The sequence below is a fragment of the Colletotrichum fioriniae genome, assembly GCF_027942845.1.
Source record: "Colletotrichum fioriniae strain IMI 355084 chromosome Unknown scaffold_8, whole genome shotgun sequence".
Taxonomy (NCBI): domain Eukaryota; kingdom Fungi; phylum Ascomycota; class Sordariomycetes; order Glomerellales; family Glomerellaceae; genus Colletotrichum; species Colletotrichum fioriniae.
This window is the reverse complement of record NW_027076844.1, coordinates 132,684-155,231: the sequence shown is the minus strand read 5'-3', so window position 1 is coordinate 155,231 and position 22,548 is coordinate 132,684. Positions and strand designations below refer to the sequence as shown.

Sequence of the window (22,548 nt, the reverse complement as noted above, 5' to 3'; positions counted from 1 at the left end):
GTGAAAAAAGAACTCCGAACGCTTGTGACAAATAAAAAGAGAATTCGTCTCTAAATATAAAAAAAACAGACCCGTGTTGAAACTCCTTGCTCTCTGGTTGTTTGTGTGGTGCTCCCGGACCTTTTTCTTCTCGTTGGGGAAAAGAAACTTGTGGTCCGTTTGTATGGGGGGTATCGTTGAGATATATGCATTTGCTCCGTTGCTTTCCCTTCCTGTCCGTTTCCTCTTCTCCTTGACTTTTGTTGTGTGATGTGCTGTGACGTGACTTGTGTGTTCAGTTTCCGGTTTCACCTCATGCATTTACCGCTGAAATGCCGTGGAATGGAAACATGCCCACTTGAAAAAAAGTTTTTTGTTGAAAAAACAAAGTTGACCCCCTTGTGCCCTGTTGAAAACGCCGCTCATGATGCATACTTAAGTAAATAGTAGTAAAGGGGGTGTGTTAAACACAAGTCAGAATGAATCGTTAGTTAGTTTGCCGCAACTGCGGTGGCAGGAGCGCTGCCGTTGGTTTGTTGCTCCTTGACGGCTCCGTTTGTCTGAGGCTCAGCCGAAATGTCGCTGTATTCCTTGACCTCGAGGCCCTCGAGCAAGTCGAAGAGAGCTGTCTTCTGGTGGAAGTCGTTGTTCACTGAGTAATGTTAGCATATTTGTTCGATATGGTCAAACTGATGAGCAAGACTCACCAATGTTAATGAGGTACCACTCGTTCATGATACGCTCAACAAGGGTTCTGCTTGGAGACCCAGCCTCGAAGCAGTGTGCCCAGTCAATACCCAAGCGGAAAGCCTCGTCCTTCCAGGCCATGAAGCTGATACCCTCGACAATGGTGGGCTGGACAATCTCCTTGCCCGGGAAGACACCCCATGTAACGGCGTTGGGGCTGTCGTTTGAAGCGTTGTATCTCAAGTTGCCATTCTTTGTGGTGGCGTAGTAAGTCATGTCAGGGTTCTTCTCGACGCGGGCAACGATCTCATGGTACACATCGGGGTGAACGAGGAGTTCGAGGTAAGCCTTCTGGTAAACGTAGCCGTTTGCCGGTCCCCAACCATGTACTGGATGGGTCGACTTCACGCCGTCGACAGCGGGTTGGGAGTTGATGGTCAGAAGGCCACGCTTGTTCAGTCCAATGAGCTCTTCGCGAATGGGATCGGCTTCGCTAGTGAGAGGTGCCTCACTCCAGGGCAATGAGTCGAGCTCCGTCTCAAGGTATCGGACAAAGATGTTGGCGATGTCTTTGACTGACTTGGGCTCGCCCCACTTCTTTCTGTTTTGCTCGTTCGTACCGGTCAAGCCAATGCCGTAGGCATCCAGCTCACCGAAAGCGGGAGACCGAGAATCACCCCAGCGTCCGTTGGGGAACTCGTCCCAGTCCTGGGTGCGAAGAACGTAGGACTTGTTACGACCCTTCCAGAAGATGGGGCGTACATCCTCCTCTCTGCGTCCGTGGGCCAGGGACTGCTTCCAGGGAAGGGCATGCTTCACAGGGCGGTCGCTCGTGGGCATCCATTCGAGCTCCTCGAGAACCATTCTGGTGGCTTGGGCCAGGTTCATGGTGTAGAAGTGCAGGTGGTGAATGCCAGCGGCAACAATTTTCCGGCACATCTCGGCGACCAGGCCCTTGCCGACCTCTCTAACGGCGACGTCGTCGTTCTTAATGGGCTCCAGAGCAGCCATCCACTCCTCAGGCACCTTGCAGTTCATGTGCTTGGCGCGGCGCAAGAAGCTGGAGTAGGTAGCAATTGGCATAATACCGGGAATAATGGGGACGGTAATGCCACGCTCGCGAACCTTGCCGACCCAGCGAACAAAGTTGTCGCCGTCGTAGAACATCTGTGTGACAATGAAGGTGGCGCCCATATCGACCTTCTCCTTCAAGTGGTCCAACAGCTGCTCCTCGTCCTTGTTGTCGTCGCAGCCCTCGGGGTAGCCAGCAACACCAATGTCAAAGTGGTCATGGTAGGTGGCACGAATATGCTTGACCAAGTCCTTTGCGTAGCGGAAGCCGTCGTCGGTGGCCTCCCACTTCTCCTGCTCTCTCGGGGGGTCGCCACGCAGGGCAAGGATATTGGTGCAGCCAGCCTTGTAGGCCTTGCGCAAGGCATCGTTGACCTTCTCCAGGCCCATGTCTGTGCAAGTCAAGTGCATGCAGGTCTCGAGACCGTAGATGGACTGTGCCTGGAGGACCATCTCGCAGGTGAGCTCGGCGATGCGGCCGCCAGCACCCCATGTAATGTCGATGAACTTGGGACCGAAGTGGTACATGCGCTCCATACGATCGTAGAGGTTCTGGACACCCTGAGCCGTCTTGGGAGGGAAATACTCGAAGGAGAAGGAGGGCTCGCCCGTCCTCCGGGACTCGTCGAGCATAGCCTTGATGTGCATATTGGCGGTTGTGTGGGTGGAAGTTTTTTGAGTGGTTCAAAGGCAGAGCACGGGTGGAAATATGGCCGCCAAAGGGCTCGCTAGAATCGCCGGGTGCTAGAAGCAAGCTTGTCAGACTCAATTGACCAAAGGAGGCAAAAACGAAGAGCAGATTGAGGGAGCGAGAGTTCCGTGTGGAAAAGTGAAGCTATTTAGAAGTGGCGTGGAAATGCCTTGGGCAAGGGAGACAGAGTGGCGGAGAGGCTAGAAGTAGCGGGGTGGAAGTGGAATGGTGGGCGGTAGGAACGGAATGGTGGAGGGGTAAAAGGCGCGTGTTTAAGGAACGCCAGGAGAAAAGTCTAGACATTGTGAAGCAAGGGAAACGAGAAGTCAATAACTCACCAAACAATCTCGTTGGCTAAAAGCGTATGGTACGTCTCTCCTAGCACATCGATCCCCGGATCTGCGCAGTAGACAATTTCCCAGATGTCCCAAGAAAAGAAAAAGGGCACTTGAAGGGAATTGGACTTTTGAGGTATGAAGGGGGGAAGAAGTCTGGAAATTTTGCAGCACCCGTCGAGATGTGCTACCTACCTCAGTGCTCAGGTCTAGGAAAGTCACAGACCGGGGAGAACAAGAAGAGAAGTGGCGGAGGGCAAAGGTACGTAGATACGGGTGGCATCCAGTTCCAGACCCTCTTACCCTTCCCAGTGCTGGATCCCACGCTCTTGCTGCATCAGAGCTCCGAACAAGGAGGGATTCTACGCACGAGAGGGTCCAATCATTGGCGACTGCCCCTCCATTGCGAGGTACGTGGGTACCTAAGGTACATTTCACTGGACCTCTCAGAGATCCATCATCCATGGATGGTAAGGAAGGGACGGATGTCGCACCGAGCACCGCTAGTCTTCATGACTCTTGAGAGTGAGAATGAGAGCGAGAGTGAGAGTGAGAGTGACTCTGAGACTTCCATTAAGTGAGTCCCCCCACCTTACTACCCTACCCTCAGTGACCCTCCATCGATGAGGTGATCGTCCCTGCCCTGTGCAACTGCGGGGTGCGGCAGAAAAACTGTCAAGTCTCCGTAAAGGTGCTCACTCTGTAAGGTACGAAAACGTTGTGATTCTTGAAATTTCCGTCTCACTCATCTGTGCCCTCTTTACACAAAATAAGGTCGCTGTGTGAGGAAATACAATCTGGTCCAAAGTTCCTTACGGCAAGGACTCACATCAATGACTGTAACAGGTGTCCTGATGGCATGTGCCTGAGGTGACGAGGTGACGAAAGGACCGGATACTTTCTCGCCCGCCTCATCCCTTCACCGCCAGACGGGACGACCTACGTCAGGTACACTGCACCCTCATCAAGTCACAACCCTCTCTCATGCTTCCCCGACACACACACATAGAAACACACATGCATACTTACACACACCACCATACACCAACCAAGCCAGCCGCTTTCGCACCGTGGAAGTTTATTCCAACCAGGGCCTTCCCTTCCCGCCCTCGGGTCCGTCGTCGGCGGTCGGCCACTTCCAGCCTCTGGCGCCTCGCGCGCTCCACACAAGAGTCCACCTGTCTCCGACTGTTCGTCCTCCAAAAGCCTCCATACTGCGTAGCCCCAAGAAGGGTCTCCATTTCTCCAGATACCGCACCCTTCTCCTACTCAATCTTGTGTGTTTTGATTTCTACCACGTATTACGTGATTACACACGGATGGGGGGTTGTCGACTAGTATGATTGGCGGATCTTTCGCTGAAACGCTTGCAACCCGTTGGCTCAAGTTTCTCTCAAGCAAACGTTTTCCCAAATCTCGGGAAACAGGAAACGGGAAACCGGGGAAAACGGGAAGATCAAAACACCACCTCAGATCCCTTCGCCCAAAACTATAAAATAAGTCGCCGCAAAGGCTTGTTGGCCAGTACATCCCGGGAACCCTTTTTCGGAATGACGTTCGCTGGTCACTTTCCGTTGCGGTCAGTCAGTCAGTCATTCACATGGCAGAGACCAAAAAATCCTGCCAAAGCGAGGGATACGATTCTGTGTCATGCCTCTCGACTGGATAAAGTTGGTCCATCGGGAAGCTTTTGATACTACATCGGGCCATCGCAGTAAAACCCCCGTCACACCAACGACCGATATCCCCGGATCACTGCAACCGAGTCCGACGGTGACAACGGCGCAAAGCTCCGAAGTACTTTGTAACACTAACACAATAAGACAACACAGTACGCGCAACGCTCTTTCCAGATCGGCCACTGGGAGTTTAGCAACCCTTTTTCTCTCTTTGCGGAACATTCGAATTTCGGAGCGACTGACTTACTCCCGCATCATGCTTCCAAGCGAAGCCAATAAGCTCTGGCCAAGCATCTCGCCTTCCGTGACTACATGCACTAGCCCGGCCGCCCGTCTGCTGCATGTCGCGCATCTAACCTCAGTCCGGCTGCGCATGCTTCTTCTGGCCCATCCGTTCGTCGAGAGAGAAAAAGAGATGCGAGCTAGATGCTGATGCCTAGCAAGTCTCAGCTCAATTCCGGCATTGATTGTGGCAACTGAACATTTCTCGAGTGAACGGAGCTCAACTTTTTCCGACTGGGTGTCAAATGTTCACAGGCGAGTCCAGACTAAATCTCGGCAGTACTCAAGTAGTGGTTATACCAACTGTATTGGCTGGACTCTTGCTTTTGCCTCTCAGTCGGTCTATATGCATTCTATATGCCTACGGCCTGCAAGACGCTTAAACGGCATCAGTCAAGTCAACCACACTGCCGGGCCGCATCTCCAATGCCTTGGCGCCTCTTAACGACCGCCACCTATTGCTCTGAGCAATAACACTCCTATCAAACAAGAACCACCACCTCTCAAATAAGACCTGACCAACCTCCCAGCTCGACGCATCATATGGGTCCCCACCCCATATACGCGCCCCCTCGCTAGAATCCTCCAGGTCGTACGCAAAGTTGACCAGGCCCAGCTGCCCCCGCGCCGCAGGCGGTCTCGCACCGTCAGGTAGACTGAACAGGTTGATGATCCGATCACGGACGTCGGGCCACGGCAAGAAATCCATGATGGGGTGGTGAGGCACCAGCACCTGCGCCGCCGTCGGCTTCCACGTCGCGGGCAGCTGCTCGACCGGCGTGCCCGCGCCCAGGTTGAATGGCGACGTCGCCGCCGGATCCCACATGACGGACTCGGAGCCCAGTCGCGTGGCGACCCGCAGCAGTCCGGTGAGGAGCTTCAGGTCGCTCAGGGGCAGGAGGTAGCTGTCGGAGAACTCCGACGGCGAGAGAGACGCTCCGCTGTCCATGAGGGACGCTGGGTCGATGGTCGAAGGCGGACTGGGCAGGACCGTCATCGCGGTCTCGCCGCTGTCTGAGTTGTGGTCGAAAATTGGTGGGTTCGTACCGTACAGCAGCTCCGATATCGAGCTGTCGTCTGAGAGATCGGCTGGCCATGCCGCAGATGCATCTAGAGTGAATCCCACAGTAGCGTCGCCATCCGGGTCGGCGTTAAATGGAAGGCGGCGGTCTGCAGTATGCTCAATCGGGTCAATGACATCCGGAACGGGTAGAACAGCAGTAGCCGCTGCCGGAGGAGAAGAGCCGCCGTGGTCGACGCATGTCTCAGACACCCGGCGCTCTGGGCCATCGGCGCGCCTCTTCTCCTTGGCGAGGCGGTCTTGATTCTTGCGTTCGCCTATCCTTTCAGGGTCAGTAAACTTGTAAGTCCCTTTTGATGCAGTCGAGATGTGACAACGATGCGCCACACCAAGGACCGCCGTGCAGTAGAGTGCAGTTCCGACGAGGCGGTGAAAGATAAAACAACGTACGGTATCTGCGCTGGGCCAGAACGTTCAACACCCGCTTCCTCTCCGGTGCGTCTTCATCAATATTCGGCACGTCCAGGGCGGGCGGTGCCTTGGGAAGTCGTTGCCGCGTTTTGGGGCGGTTGCTGTTAGTCGTGGGGACCACCGAGCTCATTGTGTGTTGCTCCACTATCAAAGAAGCTTCCTATGACGGTGATGGGTGAGGTTGTGATGCTGTCCAGGGACCCCTGAGGATTTCTCCGGAAAGAATTTGAAGTGAATTACTTGGCGAGTTGCACTGAGGTGATTCGTGGAGAGAGGTGATGCTTGGGCTTGAGGAGAGGACGATGAGGTGTAAGCATGTCGTTGAGCGATGAGGGACGTCGTACAGTGTCGAAACATGCGTTATGTTTACTGTCTGAGCATAACGGATAGACATTTTGGTGTGAATATCACCTGTTTCTTAACAATTTTCGTCAATAAGTCAGACTAGTACAGTTTCAGGCACAGTGTCTTTCTCGGTCGCCCATGATCTACCAACCTACACCAAGCCGCTTCTGTGCTAAAGGGGAAAAGACATGCGGTACGCTCTATGCTGACTTCTCCTTCAACATCATGGTTCTAAAAAGCTGTTCACGCATATCTAGCTACCCGGCCTTCCCCTCTCGCTGCCTTCGTCTCGGCCAGAGCTACGAGGAAGACGGTGATAGTAGACGCGGAGACAACCTGGGACAATATAACAAGTTCTAGCTGGCTGGAGACAAGAGCGAAGACAAAAAGCACTCGGAAGATCGAATTGCCTAAATGCTTCATTGAGATTTTTTATCGGGTATACAAGTTCAAAAACCAACAATAGCAGCCAAACGCCCGCCATCCCGTTCCCGTGATCCCGCTCCGTTTACTTTTCTTCTATCGACCCCGTTGAAAGCTAGGCCGTCTGCATGTGATTTTCTCATTTTATGGTAGTCTTTCATAGAGTCACTCATGGAAAATAGCACAGTAGTTGCGCCCGCCATCTCCAGATCTACTATCACGCGGGTCCCGCGCCGCTTCCGAAGTCCATCCCCATGGCCATGTCAAGACCCTCCAAGTCAGCGGCGCTCAAGTCAAAGTTCATGTCCTGCAAGATGTCATTCATCTCCGCGTCTGAGAGCGTCAGGCCGGTGGTGCCCGAAGATACTGCAGCGGGGGCGGGCGATACCGTCGGAGCAGAAGTCGCCGTCGACGCAGGCGTGGGTAGCGGCCTCGGCTGCGGACGGACGAGTACAGGCGCCTGCTGCTGCTGCTGGCCCGGGATCTGGCCCCTCGTCATCATCCACCCCTTGAACTTGCCCAACAAGACGGGATCGTCAGCGGCGGTCTCGGCCGAATTGAGAATCATCCTCGCCTTGGCCCGGATCGCCTCGTCGTCGGGGAATGACCCCGTCAGGCTAATCTCCGACTCGACAAACTTGACCAGCCCGTCCTCGAGCTCGCGCGCACAAAAGATGGTAGCCGGTTTCGGGTACCGCGTCTTGAAGGTCTCGAGGTACTTGTTGGTGATGGTGGAATCCGTCTGGAAGAACTTGACGTTGCGGATGGGCACCTCGGTCGTCTTCTCGCTAAAGGGCGCCATGTCACCCTTGGGGAAGGCGTAGGGCGGCGCAAAGCCCGTGCCGCCTTGCTCCAGGGACCAGGCGTCGCCGGGCGGGAGGCCAGGGCCGGGCTCTGCGATGATGCCGGCGTCTCTCTTGAAGCGGCGCAGCCATTCTGCGTTGTCGGCTGCGGTTTGGTTCCATGGGTCGTCACTGTTGGGGCTTTTTGTTAGCTACACGGTACTTTGCATTTTATGTTCTCCAGAATGGGAACTTACTCATCGTATAGAATAAGGCGTGCCTGGAGCTGTAGTTCGGCGTCGGATGGCGTGTGTCTGTGGGGGTTGTCCGCCGACATGGCCGCTACCGTGTACTTTTTCAATGTACGCGCCAAACGGCGGTAGCAGTTTGCGTCGTTCAAGAAGAACGGACCCGTCTTGACGCCGCGAGGCAGAGCAGCCTGATCGGGTGGTAGATAGGCCGCGGCCGTGTCGGCCGTCAAGAAGGAGGGGAGGTTGGCTTGGAAGTTGACAGGCGAGATACCGGAGCCAGAATGCTGTAGCGAGTGTTGGCCCTGAGACTCTGGCGAGGTAGTCATACTCGACCCCGACGCAGAGACGGGTTGGTGACGTTGTCTGAAGGCCGCGAGCCACTCCAAGTTGTCGGCGGCGGTCTGGTTCCAGCCGTCGTCGAATTCGTAAATGACCATCCTGGCCTCTCGCTGAAGGGCTGCGTCGTCCGGATCAATCCCCAAAGCCCTCTGTTTTTCCATGAAGTCCGCCAGGGAGTGTTCCAGCCTGCTGTAGTTGTAGATAGTCGAGTCGATTTTGGTGGTATCCGTCGACCGCTCGTTGACAACCACAATGTCCTCGGTTCGGGGAAGATGGGCTCGTTGCCGGAAGTTGGCAAGCCAGTTGGTCGAGGAGAAGATACACCTGACGAGCCAACTAGCAATGTGATCCGAGGGACTGATTGAGACTTCTTCGACACGTCCAACAATTTCTGCCGCCGTTTGCTGAAGCTCATCATCCATGGCGGTGAGGCCCAGTAGCCTCTTCGCTCTAACGAACTCGTGAAGTTGGTTTTCCAAAGGACAAGTCTGGAAAATGGTATCTTTGGAGGCTAGTTTCAAGGAAGACAGCCTGTTCTCAGCCGCTTGACGAATAGGACCGTATTTGGCTGATAGTTTGACTTCCTCGTCTGACATGATCAGATCACGCAGCCAGGAGAATTCGGATGAGATTTCTCGGATCGACAGTATTTCAGAGGCGAAAATGATACGACAGGCTTCTAGCTGCATCTGGCGATCGTCCGGTAGGGTCTGATGCTTATCGTAGTGGTTCTGCATAAAGTATGCCAGCTCGATTTTGATCAGCTCGTACGCGTTGCGAGGGGTCTCGGCCGGGGCGCCACTGGCTTTGTATGGATAGGGCGAGTTGCGCTCATTGTCAATGAGATCTGTATTACCACAAGTTAGACTTTGGGAGCTTGTCTACGGGATAGCTTAGGGGTCGGTGCATACATGGCGGGATCGAGTTCTCGACCATCTCGAGCACCGGTGCTTCAAAACCCCAGTCACCCTTCCAGTCCGCCATGGTGTTTCCGTCACTACGGTAATGGTTGGCAATGTGCTCCACTCGCGAACCCCAGCTGTCCAAGACCACGCCGCAGAAACCGCATCGTGACCGAATCTCTGGCGTGGCAACCTTCCAGGCCTTCATGGACCAATCGACAAACTTGCAGTCGTGGACGAGGCGCAAGTGTTGATTCAGATGGTCTTTTCGGTAGAAGCATCTCTCTTGGAGCAGCCGCTCCTGGCACGCGGAATGGTTGTGACTCTCAACATGGGCGTTGTCGGGATTGGCCTCCCCACAGAACACGCAGGCGAGCTGATTTGTCGCCGGGTTGACTGCTACAGGCCCATCAGGAGCACACACCCACCTCTCGAGGGAAAGATGGAGGGACTTCTCGTGCCGTTGCCAGTCGTGCTTGGTCCTGAAACTTTCGGTACAGAATGTACACTGGAAAGTTTTGGGAGGAGCAGCGAGGGCGGTCTTCTCTTCGACCTTGGTGCCGACTCGCCTCCTGCGGCGCCTACGGCCGCGGTTGAAGGACCCAAAGGACCCGAATGAGCCACGGGAGGCATGGGAGTAGGCAGACGCGAACGAGCCGCCGCTGGAGTGCGAGGTTCCGTGGGAGGTCCCGAGAGAGCTGGCCGAAGAAGCGTTACAGAGGGATTTGCCTGATCCGTCATCGGTAAAGTTGAAGCTGTACGGGCTCGTAAGACCTGGAAGGAGGTTAGCTTCATGATGCATGGTGATCAGTCAGACAGGAAGGACCATACCTGACGATGAGGTTCTAGAACTAGACGCAACGGCCAAAGCAATGGCAGAGACAGTAGCGGGTTCGTTTTCGGGCGGTGAGTCAACCCAACGCTCCAAGGGATTCATGTTGCGCACTCTGCCGTCCGGCGCCGGAGTTCCCCGTCTCTGAGGAATGTCGATGGCACCGCTGTAGCTGCGCGGATGAGGAGAAGTGGAGCGAGGAGCTTGAGTTTTGCCCCTACGACGGGCATTGGCAAGCCAGTTGGTGATCTGGGTTTTGTTGAGGCCCGTCTGGCGCTGAAGCATCTCTTTCTCTTCGTCGCTCGGATAGGGGTGACGTGTGTGGGTGGAAAGCCAGTTTTTCAGGATACGGACAGACTCGCGGGAGAAACGAGCGCCAACTTTGGCCGGAGTAGCCGTTTTGGCCTGGGCAATCTCCATGGCAGGCTGGTCGGCTGAGGCAGTCATGCCTCTAAGTAGGTCTGGTGTCGACGTCCCGGGCAGACCAGCAGCGACAACATTGTCCTCGAGGGCGCCACGAGGATGATCACCCATCGCCGGCCAAGCGTTCAGAGATGACAGGAGGTCCATGTGGTCATCCTCCTGAACGGTGCGTGGATGGTCGCCCATGATGGGCCAGGGATTTTGGGAAGGGATGGCATCAGATGTGTCGAGGTCGGCCAGACCGCCAGGCAAGTGCTCGGCCAAGCTGCATTCGCTTCGAAGAGCAACACAGGAAGTACAGTACGACTTGAACTTTCCCTCCTTGATCTGTTTGCACGAATAGCCACCAAGGATGCAATTGTTGCATGGCGTCTCGGGAGCGAACCACCAGTCCTCTTGGGCGCTGGAGAGTTGCGTGTCAATCAGTTCGAGGGGGTTGCCATCAGTCAGATCAGCTCCTGGTGGTGCAAGATCCCCAGAAAAGTGCTCGAGGGCGACGAATCCAAAATCGTCATCGTCGGCATTCTCCAAAACCAGATCCAGATTGGGATCGGTGGGTGGCACGTCCTGAGTGGGCATGTTGAAGATGTTGCCCACCTCGGTAGCGGCAGCCTCCCAGTTGACGAATTCGTCCATGCCCGTGTCCTCGGGGATGGTTGTCATTGTACTGACTGGCCCTTAATGAAGGGCGCGGACTGATTTGGGAAACTTCCTGAAGGGCGTGAATGGCATGGGAGAGATCTCCTGCAGACGGAATTGCAGATCGATAGGGCGTAGTGGTGCTCCAATGTGTCGCGTCGATGTCGATGTCGATGGTGCTTGTCAGTCGTCAAAGAGGCCGGAAGGGCGTCGGTGAGCCCCGCTCCGTGTAATCTTCCTGAACGACAAATTGACAACCGAGAACGGTCGAGATAGTAAGTAGGTCCGGGCTCTTTGGAGTTGTGACAAATCCAAAGTCCCACGGAGGCGAATTGAGAAAAGGTTATAAGAAAGAAAAGGGTACAAGTCGAGACAGACGAGTTCCAGGCGACGAAATCTTTTATTCAAAAGAACTATCCTCCTCGCTCAGTAGATCGGATCAAGCCAGATGGATTCTGGCGTTCGAGGAAGCGTCCAAGTCGGAGTCACCAATGGTTGGCTTGCCAGACCAGGATTACAATGGGTCGTGTCATCAGAAGGGCGCAAGTCGCATGTCTTTTGACAAGTTTACTATGCACACCCTTCGGACGGGGGGAGGATCACCCCCACATCTCTGCGAGCGAGCCTGCGCTTGCGCCAGCGTCTTCCTTGTGCGTCTGCGTATGGGAAAGGCTGGTTCGCGTTCTGGCGGAGAGGATGCGGAGTGTAAGCAGTAGTAGCTGAGATAGGGCGCCGTCGGTTGGCCGGCGGCTTCTCATGTCATCATGGGATTTACGTTAAGATAAAAAGGTTCTTAAGACGAGATACTCCCAGGAATACTGTTGCTTTAGACTCAAGTTGTGTAGATTTACTCATCGTCGCTAATCGACATAAGAAGAGGATGCTGATATCGTAAGTACGAACACAACAGACCCTTGGGAACTTTGGTACTAGGACGCATACGGATACAGCATGACAAGGCAATTTTGCAGTGTGCTTTCTAGAACCATCGTGCTGTTTCTACTGGACATTTCAGAAGGCTGAGTGGTTGCAAAGGATGCAACGAACTCGTCGCCCTCAGCCGATAAGCTGAAGACCAGAGCATTGGTTCGCTCTTCTATTTGGCAACTTTGCCTGCAGTAGGTTACTCCGCAGCCTACCCATCTCCTAGTATGTTCCGCTACTAGTCAATGGGGGTGTTGAACATGTCCGTCTGACGGTGAGGCCGTTCACACCAAAAAACGCTTAAGCTAAACACTATAGCCAACCTACGGGGGTGTTTCTACACAGACTGTTCAGCCAATGTTGTCCTTCTCAACATGGTCCTGTGTAACCTGTATTAATAATTGACCCGCCTTCTGCAGCCATCCACCCAGAAAACCATACTTCAAGCCACGAGAAACTGCGCCGGCCTTGGCTCTTGAAGGACCCAAGGGCGTAGGGACTCGCATTCCCGTCTTACACCCATGTACATTGATTTCTCTGAACGTCGTTACGTCGGCCGGTAGATGGGCGGCTTGTGAGTCAAGGTTAAAGCAGAGTCGAGGTATATGATCATGACAGAGGCCATATTGCGATTCTAAAGGACGTAGAGACAAGATCTCCCTAGCCAGTTGTTATTAGTCTGCCAAAAGCAAGAGGCAACTTTCCATTATCAGATACATTTGGCAATCGAGAGCGAGGAAGCCGAAGCCGATTCCGCGTTTTGTTCCCAGGCTTCCCGCGACGGTTTCTCCGCGGCTCTCCCATGTCCATGCGGGCATGAAAATGCTTGATTGCAACTTGCAAGCCCGCCCACCCTGTCAGCCGCACCCCGACGACCGCTGACCGCTCCCCGGGCCTGGAGATGAGTCGAGAACTCGAGATGCGAAACGACCACCCACCCATTCCGTCGGTCCAAGTTCTCGGCGTGCGCTAGACCCGGGTTCCTCACCCACTCCGGACCCCACTGCCGTACGAGGAAAACCTCGGAGCCTTCGAACAAAGGCGCTTGTTAGGACCCTTTGTCGGCTGCGACTGCGAGGTCGGAGGGCTGTTTGGGCCAAAGCTTACGGCGTGAGGGCCCTCCAGCCGACCGAAGATGGCTTCCATCGGTCAGTAGCGGTTTGAAGTGGATAACGCGGCCGGAAGGATTTCTAAGATGGAAAATCAAGTTTTGGCATGATCACAATTGGCCCATGGGGTCCCCTTGGACTTCATCGAGGAAGAAGCGAGACCGGCGACTACAGGGAAGAATCAGTCAAACCAGACCGAGGTATTTCCAAATTGTTTTGACCGTCAACTTGCAGCAATGACTCGGATGAGTTCAGCTAACAAAACACAATACTGAGGAGAATGATCCCATGTCGAGGCTTTGTAAGGTGCGATGCATTCGCAATCGCTGGTCTCAAACTTGCTTCATGTTCATTCATCTACACGCTAACTCTAACAGCAAATCGCGTCAACCGCTTTCTCGAAATATTCATTCCCAGAGGCCTGGTTGATGTACTTCGTGGTAAGCTCCTTCAGCAGCGTCATCTGGGTATAGTCCGCCAAACCAATCTTATTCTCCCCGAGCGTTGGGTTGAACCTGATATACGCCGTCTTGGGACCCTTTTGCCTGCCGTTGATCGCCGCCATGTGCCTCGAAAAGTCTTTGCCCTTGGCCTCCGTGTTCGTCGCGAACGCCATCACCGTCGCCGCGACCCCCGTGAGACGGAACCAAGAGTCGTTCGGAGACTCGGTCTTGTTGTAGCCTGTGCCGAGACTAATCACGCACGAGATCTTGGGCTCCTCGGCTCCTTCTTGTGCTTCGCCCGGCTGGACGAGGTCGTACCGCGCATTCCACAGTTGATCGATGGGGTTGTTGTTCAAGAGTCCTCCGTCCCAGAACGTGAGCGGCTTCTCTGCACCCGCGGGCCACTGGACTTCGGGGAAGTACGTCGGGGCGGCAGAGGTTGCCCTCGTCGCGAGACTCATTGTGATTTCGTTTCCGTGGCTCTTCATGAGGTTGTTTACTGTCGAACTGGTGTACACGTTGGTGTTCTTGTAAGTCTTCATCAAAACCGTTTCGCCTCTGTTTTGGGCCGTTGTGCACACAAGCCTTGGATTCAAATGTTAGAATTTTGACGTAGTCTGAGGGGCTGAAGCGGTGCTCTCGACTTACAACTTGCCAGCTGATGGGTGTTGAAGCAGAGCCTCCCCCTTCAACCGCTTGTCGTCCTTGTCTAGGCCATGTTCATCTACAACTCTGTTGATGGCCGTGACCAAGGACGCGTCGTCAAAACGACTACTCTGCACCACTGTCTTGCTATTATTCACCCAGGAGGAGAGCGTATTTCCAAGGAACCCGATGCTCCAGCCATAAATCTTGGGCTTGAAAACGTCCTCGGCAATGATATCATACTGCGCAATGGCCTCCGTGGCCGTCATGCGAAGCCGGAATAGCATGATGCCAATGATCCCACCCGTGCTGGTTCCGGCTGCGAGTTCAAAGTAATCCACGGGGAGGGGCTCCTTTTCCAGCTTCTTTCTCAGTTGGACCCGGCGCATGAGTTCTTGTAATATGAGGAGGGAGACGACGCCACGAACGCCGCCTCCGTCGAGGGCGAGGAGGCGGGCTCCATTAGGATGTCGTGTGGCAGGTGATCCAACCATGATGGAGTTTCGATAAAGGTATTATGTAGATGCGATGAGGAGAAGAAGATTGATGCTTAAGCCGCCCGCTGGGTGATTTCGTTGAAGGATCCGGCCGTCATTTTATGTACATCGCTGTGACAGGCTTGCGTCAACGCAATTAGACAAGCAACAAATCTGCGACTCGTTTCTCATTATTCCCCTCGAATCTAGACCTTTCAGTGGCGGCTTGCGTTGAAGCTGATGAAGTCTTTACACGTCAATATCGACCCGAGCTGAGAGTCTGAGACCGGCCATACCGGGGGTCTGGTTCAGCTCGTCTGCGTGCGAATCGCACTATCACCTGCCGATGGGGAAATATTTGATAGACCCTTGTCGGGTTTGGTCTAACACGGGCAAGTGCCACTCCCATTCAAGCAACACTTAATGCTTAGCTCGGGCGAGTGCGCTTCTCACATGCAAACTAAGTGGAATGTCTGTCCTCATTTGCCCAGGAGGTAGCCAGTTTCGGCTGGCTCGGCGAGGGATATCATCCGACGACGCGTCTGTAATAAGAGGTGCGCAGCAAGAAATCGCCAACTTCAAAACGAAGATGTGGTTTTTTCCGGCATTGCAGGCGCGATGGATCGGCCTCGACGGGATCTGCCTCAAAGATAAGAATAAGAATCACACAATGCGGTCCATGCCGTATCCCAGGCTGGCGCTAAACTCCGTATATTGATTTCAATCCGAAAACACAATACAATACGAGATTGGAGCAACTTGGACTCCAAAATGGAGATGTAGGAAATGCCACTTCTAGCCAATGAAGGCAAAACAATCTCATATACGCACCATGATATACCGGCCCTCATTCATCACCAAGGTCACCGTGAGCGCGCCTCGATTCGAAGCCACGGCCACTAAAGTAACCGAGTCGGATGATATAGGTGATGGAAATATTCCTGCTCGCGTTTTGGATCCATCAGAGGTAAATCTAGGTCATCCTTGGTCCAGCCACGCCTCTGGGTAGATGATGAAAATGATGGCGAATGGTTCAAGTGAGCCGCTTCATGGGAACTGGTCCCGATGGCGGTCTGTTCATCAGCTGGAAAGTATGATGGGCTCTTGAATCCCTATATTGAAGGCACAAAGACTCTTCTTACTGAAACTGCTGCTGTATAAGATGCACTAATTGGGGTTATAAGGTTGACGACTTATTCATGTCAAGGCGCGTCGAGAAGGGGAGGGTTCAAGCATCCTCCTCTCCCACATCCACATCGCAACTTGGCCTGCCTCGTATACCTTAGTTATCGCATATTAAACAATTCATCGGCCCAAGTCTCCAGTGTGAAATTTGATTCATGTTCCGTGGCGGCTTCTGGTATCCCAATAACCTCATTCTTACTTCGTGCCCGAGAGACCGGTCTGAGCCGTATCGAAGTTTCGCCACCGCTCATTCTCGGTAATCACAATCTCATGTTTGGCTTCTTCACTCGCTCTCATCCCATCCGATGCGTCGAATAGTAGCAATTTAGAACCATCCTCGTCACAGACTAAAGCATCACTCTGCCCTCATAGCATCACCTGAATCTGTGCCCAACCAAAGCCCAGCTGAGGCGTGAGATAATGCTGTTGCATATGAAACATCGCGGGGGACACAGGAGCTGAGAGGAAGAATTCTCATATGCCATTGACTTTCCAGGCAGGTATCTTTGCCCCGTCCATATGCTATACATATCCTTTTGACGCCCCAAAATTGTGTTCACATAGTACACGTAATATTTCTTCCAAACAAGTGGTATATAGAATGAAGAGAAAAACACGCCCTGCGCCACGCCATCCCAAATTACAAATTGAGGCCTTGACTTGACTCTCACTAGAGTTGGATAGAGACCAAAATCAGCTCATGATGGCGGCGTGGCACTCGGTCCCGATATTCGGCGTCTCCAAGTTGCCCTTGGTCTGATTCCCCGGCTTGAGGTAGCAGTTGCCCGGCGCCTTGCCCTCGACGGCGCCCGCCCTCGTCGTCCACAGCGGGATGAAGCTGACGCCCGTGCACGACGCGTTGCCCTCGAACCCGGGCTCGTAGTTTGTGAAGGATGCGCAGGCATCCATGCAGTTGTCAAAGTTTGCCGTGAAGAGCGACATCAACGGCGAGTTGGGTGCGTTTTTGTTGCCTTGAGGTGGCATGTCAGCAATGCGCAAAAGTGATGTGAATCTTTCAGGGCTTTACTTACAGTACATGGTGAACGTCTTCTTGCCGAAAAAGTCAGTCGTGTACGTCTGTCCGGTCGTCGTCTCGCTCGAGTCGGTGCAGCCGTTGGTGAGGGCGTTGAACCCGGTTGCCGTCGCCGAGGCGCTCGTCACCGTCACCGTCGTCGTCGCCGTCGTCCCGCCACTCGTCGCCGACGCCGACATGGCCGCCAGCTCCTGGATCGCGTTGTTGGCCCGGCTCGCCTCGACGCCGGTACCCGCCGCCAGACCGATGACGGCGGCCGCCAAGACGGCGATGATGACGGAGAGGAGGAAGACGAGAAACGTGCAGCCGCAGACGGTCTTTCTGTTCTTCTGGGGCGCGGCGCCGGTCTCCCCGGCGCCGTTCTGGTATTGGTTGCCGCCGTAGACGGACTGGTCGACGCCGGAAGCCGGGTACCCGTACGTCGAGCCCTCCTGCTTCATCGGCGTGACGGGTTCCGGCTGTGGCGAGGCTGAGTACGACTGCTGGGGAGGTGGGTGGTAGACCTCCGGGTACTGATGCTGAGGAGCCAGCTCTGGGCCTTCATCGTACTGATGCTGTGTTGTAGCCATGATCAGTCTTCCGGTGGATTGAACGGGATCTTTGGTGAAGCTATGAAGAACCGAAGAGATGGGGGAAAACCGAGAGAAAGGAGAGCCAAGAGGAAGGGAAAGCAGCTAAGCGGGGAACTTACCCTGGGAGCCATTTTTAAGTACTTGACCGTACTCATAAGAGGCAGAGAGAGGGAGGCAGACAGGCACCAGAAAAGAGCCGGAAGGATTGGACAAGGTGCGGGACGGGAGAAGCATGAGCTGGGATCGAGAAGGAGGAGGAGGAGCAGGAGGTAGATCAACGAAGGAACTGGAGTGGCCACGGGTGGGAAGACATGTTAGTCTAGCGTTGCAGTAAAATCTGACCCCAGGCAATGGCCCCCCATGTTACCCATCCTTTGGGCTGATGGTTGAACTCTCTTCAACGTCTGGGCGAAGGGTAACCGTCGACTCTGGAGTGATGGTGAGAGTGAGAGTGAGAGTGAGCAGGGCATGGCATGGCTAGCTTGCTACACTAGTAGAGGGGGCCAGCACGGGTCGCCGGATCCAATCCTTGAATCAACCACACACTCGCGTAAAAAGATACCTAGATATTGCAGGGGTCCCGAAGAACGGGGTCGAGACCACTACCACTGCGGGCACCGGTGGATGGCTGACAGGCAAAGGACAAGAAGAAGAACGTGAGGAAGAAGAAACTTCAGACGGGACCAACCACCATTGGTGATGGAGCTGACGGGCTGAGGCTTTGCAGGGTTCCAGTTGCCTACGTGGGCGCTAAGTTCTCTCCTCCTCCTCAAATTTGCCGTGGTTCGTGGGATTCTGGCTGGGCGGAAAGAAACGAAGCTTGTATCCGTAGTGTGTAATGTGTAAAATAGGTCCCAGTTGGCGCTTCCTTCGCATGGGTTAGCCGCTAGGAGCACTCCTAAAGTCGCGCAAGTCCCAGCCACGAAAGCTTGACGTGAGCTTTTTGTGCGCCGTTGCCCCTTGGAGGACTTGGTCTGGGAAAGCTCGGCGCAGCAAAGACACATGTTTGTGATTTCTGGCCACAATGTGTCCCGGCACCGGATACGTCTTCTGCGGGAGAGACAAGCGTTAGTGATACCATGCAGGCGAGCGGATCGCCCCAGGCAGCTCTTATGCGCTTCTTTATCGGGTACGAGATGGGCAGAAGATATCTATCACGCCCTCCGCCTCTCTTTTAAAGAGGGAAGAAAAAAAAAACCAGTCTCAAAAGGACCATTGCCTCATGGATTGGCATCAATGATTTCCTAGAGAAATTTGATCCGCGGAAAGGAACCAATAAGGCAGTATAGTCACAGTTGACAAAGCAGAGAGATTGCCAACTCAGTAATGAGCATCACGACATTCTGCTCTCTAGGTTGCTAGTGCTTACCAGCAGTGGGACACGGTTTGACAAGGGCCACCCATGGATACTACATTGCTACCACATTCGACTTACCCAATAACAGGGTTTGTGGAAACGGCGGGCCTGCGGGCTGAATTTGGAGGTTACAGTTGATTGCCTATTGCTACGCTGAGCGTATCCGTGATTCCGCACATTGTCAATTGTCGATGGTCGCTGAATCTGAGGTTCATCTCGTCAACCGAAACCTAATTGCTTTTCCATAACGGGTATCCGTATAAAGTAAGGTAAACGCCAGCAAAAGGGTCCAGGATTAGAAGGTTGAATGAAAGGGACGGGCTAGCATACATAGTCAACCACACCGTTGCGGCGCCTTACTGCGTCTGGGGTTGTTTTTAGCAAGAGGGCTGAAGCGGCAAGCCCTTCCCGTGGATGGACGCCGCACGCCGCACCACCATCTCTCCTGGGCTGCCTCGTCCGCCCGTTTACTCAGGAACTCGCGCTTCTCGAGAGCATGGGCGCTCCCGTTGCCAGGCCGGTTGGTGTGTGCGGTGACCACGTTCGTCATGGAGACAGAGGGGGAGAGGAGGTGAAAGGCTATCTTCATCTCTATCTCTGGCCGAAGGGTGGAACTGTGTACTCCGTAGTTGTGGGTTGTCCCCCACAGGCTTTCTTCCGGATGTTGAAGAACTCCGAAATCAAAAGATGGAGGTTTCTGCTCAGCGTCTGCGGTAAGATGCAGAAATTTTGAAAGGGGAAGTAGATCAACACACAATACCCCTGTAGTCGCCGACCTAGACTGGGGTGGTGGTATGGTCCATCAACGCCCGCACGCAGTCCTTAGAAGTTCAAGTCTTGGAGATGTCTAGATCGATCTTTAACCGACACTTTTCCATTGACAGACGCACTGATGAACCGGCAGGCATCCATGTTCTCTTCAGAACCCAACTTTGAGCGGTCTGCGAGAAATAGAAGGCGATGGACAAGAATTCAAGAGCAGGAAAAAGCTTCTGCTCTGGGATGGCCTTGAGAGATTGGCCTGAGCTCATCCCACCCCCTGGCCGAGTCTGCGCCTCTAGCGGGATAACCCCCGGCGGCCCGACTAAGCTTCTTTCAGCCGTACGAAGCAGCCGTCCAATCGCTTGCCGGAGGAGCTGCTGGGGTTGTTAACCGCCAGGCAGACCACAATTTCGCCAATAGAACCAGAGGAGAATCACTAATCACGAGTATTTTCAATATCCGCATCGGATCGGGGGAGAAGGATTGTCTCCGCCGAGGAGAGTCTCGTCAATCTTGTTTAGTCTTGACGAAGGACTTTGTTCATCGGAGCTCGGCCCAGGACCCAGCCTAGCCGAGAGAAGCATGAGTCCAAAGATATAATAAACGGGTAGCCTCACCTTATTCTGATGGGAGCAAGACAATGTGACGAGCTGTCCTCATTTCTCGTACTCCTGCGGCACAGCAGCAGCAGCAACAGCAGCAACAGCAGAGGCTGTGCCACCACGAATCTAGAGTTATTGTTCCTATTGTAGTTGGTATCTGCCCTGCCCAGCTTTTTCGAAGGTCTAGACGAGCTCATCTTGGAGTTTCCCTGAACGTCCCAGGCGGGCTTGAGCGGCACAAGCAGCCACGGATCTCGTAGTAACACACCTTGATACCCTAACTACTAAGTAAGTAATTAGAAAATCACTTGGTGATAACCATTTTCACTCAGAGTCATTGAGATCGAGTCGTCCGTGTCCGACATTGCAAATCGCAAGTTGGATCGATGCGGATGCTCCTGCCAGCGTCTTTTGAAGCTAGTATTGTGAGATTAACCTCAATATCAATTCGCACTTCTGGAGGTTGTTGCTTCACCACCGGACCCATGAGCATATCTCAATTAAGCTCTTGGTCTTGCACCTCTACATTGGGCCCCTGTCAGGCACAGTCTTCCCAATGGCTGGAAGAATACCTTCCTCCGCACAGAAGTCCCTTTCTCTTCGCGACCCCCGTTGGTTCAAGGCAGACTTCACTGAAGTCACAACCAACAGTTTTGCCAAGCTTCATCGAAAGATTGTTTAAAAGGGGGCCGGTTCGTCGCTCTGAGCTTGGGTGAGTATGTGAAAGAACAACACCTGCAACTTACAAGTGCCTCCGCACGGCTCCCAGAATCCCATCAAACTTCACGCTCTGAGCAAACCTTTTGTTAGCGATGAAGACGCCGTCGCTTCTTTCCGCCGTTTCGGCGATGTTGGCTCTCACAAACGCGCAAACGACCGCGACATCGACCTCCAGCGTAAACGCTCCTCGAGTTACATCATCCGCTGGACCTTTCTTCATCTACGACACTCATCCGACCGGGAGTCTCGAAGCATCTGTCGTTGCGTACGAGCGTGAGACGGCTACATACCAAGTTGTGTGCCCAACGGCCGATGCAGCCTGCCAGAAAGAGGGTTACTGGCCGGCCAACGTCACCCACATCGAGGGCTCCAGCTGGGTCGGAAGCAATACGGCCACGTCCGGCATCGTGAAATATTGGGACTGCCGGCTCGGCACTGGCGGTCGTCCAGTGCTTTCAGATCAGTACGGACGGTGCCACGTATCAACATCGACCCCCTCGCTCAGCACCAGGACTATGGATGAGGAGCTCGCCGTCAACACATGTTCCGTGGAGGCGCGATCTGTCGTTGTGGCCATTACTGCAGGGTTGGAGAAGGTCGAGGCGGTCCACCGGATACTCACGGAATCCGAGTACGTTGGGGCTTGGGAAGCTTCATCTCTGATGTCTATGATGAGTTCTCGAAGTGCAACCGGAACGTGTTCGCCCTTCACAAGCCCTGCGCCTTACACCGGTTCTCTTGTAACGGGGAGCTCAAGTTTGGCGTTGCCTGCGGAGACAGGTGCCCCAACTAGTACGGGGACGGAAACGGGTGCGGGAACGGGCTCGGCGACAGGTGCGGCAAGTGGCACGGCGGGGACTGGTGTGGCATCGGGTGCGGCGGCTAGTGTAGCTTCGGGTATGTCGATGCTGCTCGGAGCGGCATTTGTGGGGTGTGGTATTCTTTGGTGATCGGCAGACCAAGTGATCGGATGAAAGCTACGATGAAGTAAACTAGCATCCATGTAGCATATCAAGACATGGCACCTTGGTATTCAGTCATCATTGCCGCTAATGAAATTACATACCACTGCGTGCCAAAGGTCAATTTACCCCGCGATCTTGTTACAACATCCGAGAAAGGTCGAGACTGTGCGCGCGATGCCGCAGCCGCATGTGAGCTTCGGGCCGGGAGGGATGAAATGTCAGGCGGGCTTCTTGACAGCTTTCTGTCGTCGGGAACGCGGCGCGCGAGACAGACAAGACAGTGACATGACAAGGCGAGACTGCGTTTGTTACCCCGCCGGTTCGAACTTGGATACGAATGCTTCGGGACGTCTTCCTTTAGACTGCTGCCGGGCGCAGGGATTAAGCTTTCTGGTTCCCTCTGGCCAGTTTCAAGACGGCTTGAAACCCGGTGTCGTCAGTAGAGTTGTGCTGAACACGTATGCCCCCATTCGCGAATCTCAAATCATGTTGTGGCTGTTGATTGGCCGCCGGTGGTTTGGGTTCGAATGCGAGTGCCTTTTTGCAGCTTGTCTGGCTTGCCTCGCAAGTTGGCCAAGGGTTGAAAGATGTGTCCAAAGGTAG

The 22,548-nt window shown here is 54.1% G+C and overlaps 5 protein-coding genes across 5 annotated transcripts; all 5 read right to left on the bottom strand.

The window, feature by feature from the left end:
- Positions 1-470: 470 nt before the first annotated feature.
- Positions 471-2,385, bottom strand: MET13 (methylenetetrahydrofolate reductase (NAD(P)H) met13; the record flags this gene model as incomplete). Its single annotated transcript, XM_053192335.2, has 2 exons — positions 471-631; positions 687-2,385. 2 exons carry the CDS (start codon positions 2,383-2,385, stop codon positions 471-473), a joined length of 1,860 nt encoding a protein of 619 aa, XP_053050099.2.
- Positions 2,386-5,103: 2,718 nt separating this feature from the next.
- On the bottom strand, positions 5,104-6,346 carry N0V96_006865 (uncharacterized protein; the record flags this gene model as incomplete). The annotated part of the gene is made up of 2 exons (XM_053192334.2): positions 5,104-6,062; positions 6,196-6,346. 2 exons carry the CDS (start codon positions 6,344-6,346, stop codon positions 5,104-5,106), a joined length of 1,110 nt encoding a protein of 369 aa, XP_053050098.2.
- Positions 6,347-7,201: 855 nt separating this feature from the next.
- N0V96_006864 (uncharacterized protein) lies at positions 7,202-11,176 on the bottom strand (the record flags this gene model as incomplete). Its single annotated transcript, XM_053192333.2, has 4 exons — positions 7,202-7,958; positions 8,024-9,203; positions 9,268-10,032; positions 10,090-11,176. The coding sequence occupies 4 exons, from the start codon at positions 11,174-11,176 to the stop codon at positions 7,202-7,204; spliced, it is 3,789 nt and encodes a 1,262-aa protein (XP_053050097.2).
- A 2,379-nt stretch (positions 11,177-13,555) lies between these two features.
- N0V96_006863 (uncharacterized protein) lies at positions 13,556-14,767 on the bottom strand (the record flags this gene model as incomplete). The annotated part of the gene is made up of 2 exons (XM_053192332.1): positions 13,556-14,186; positions 14,277-14,767. 2 exons carry the CDS (start codon positions 14,765-14,767, stop codon positions 13,556-13,558), a joined length of 1,122 nt encoding a protein of 373 aa, XP_053050096.1.
- A 1,860-nt stretch (positions 14,768-16,627) lies between these two features.
- N0V96_006862 (uncharacterized protein) lies at positions 16,628-17,670 on the bottom strand (the record flags this gene model as incomplete). The annotated part of the gene is made up of 3 exons (XM_053192331.1): positions 16,628-16,905; positions 16,966-17,521; positions 17,659-17,670. The coding sequence occupies 3 exons, from the start codon at positions 17,668-17,670 to the stop codon at positions 16,628-16,630; spliced, it is 846 nt and encodes a 281-aa protein (XP_053050095.1).
- Positions 17,671-22,548: the final 4,878 nt, after the last annotated feature.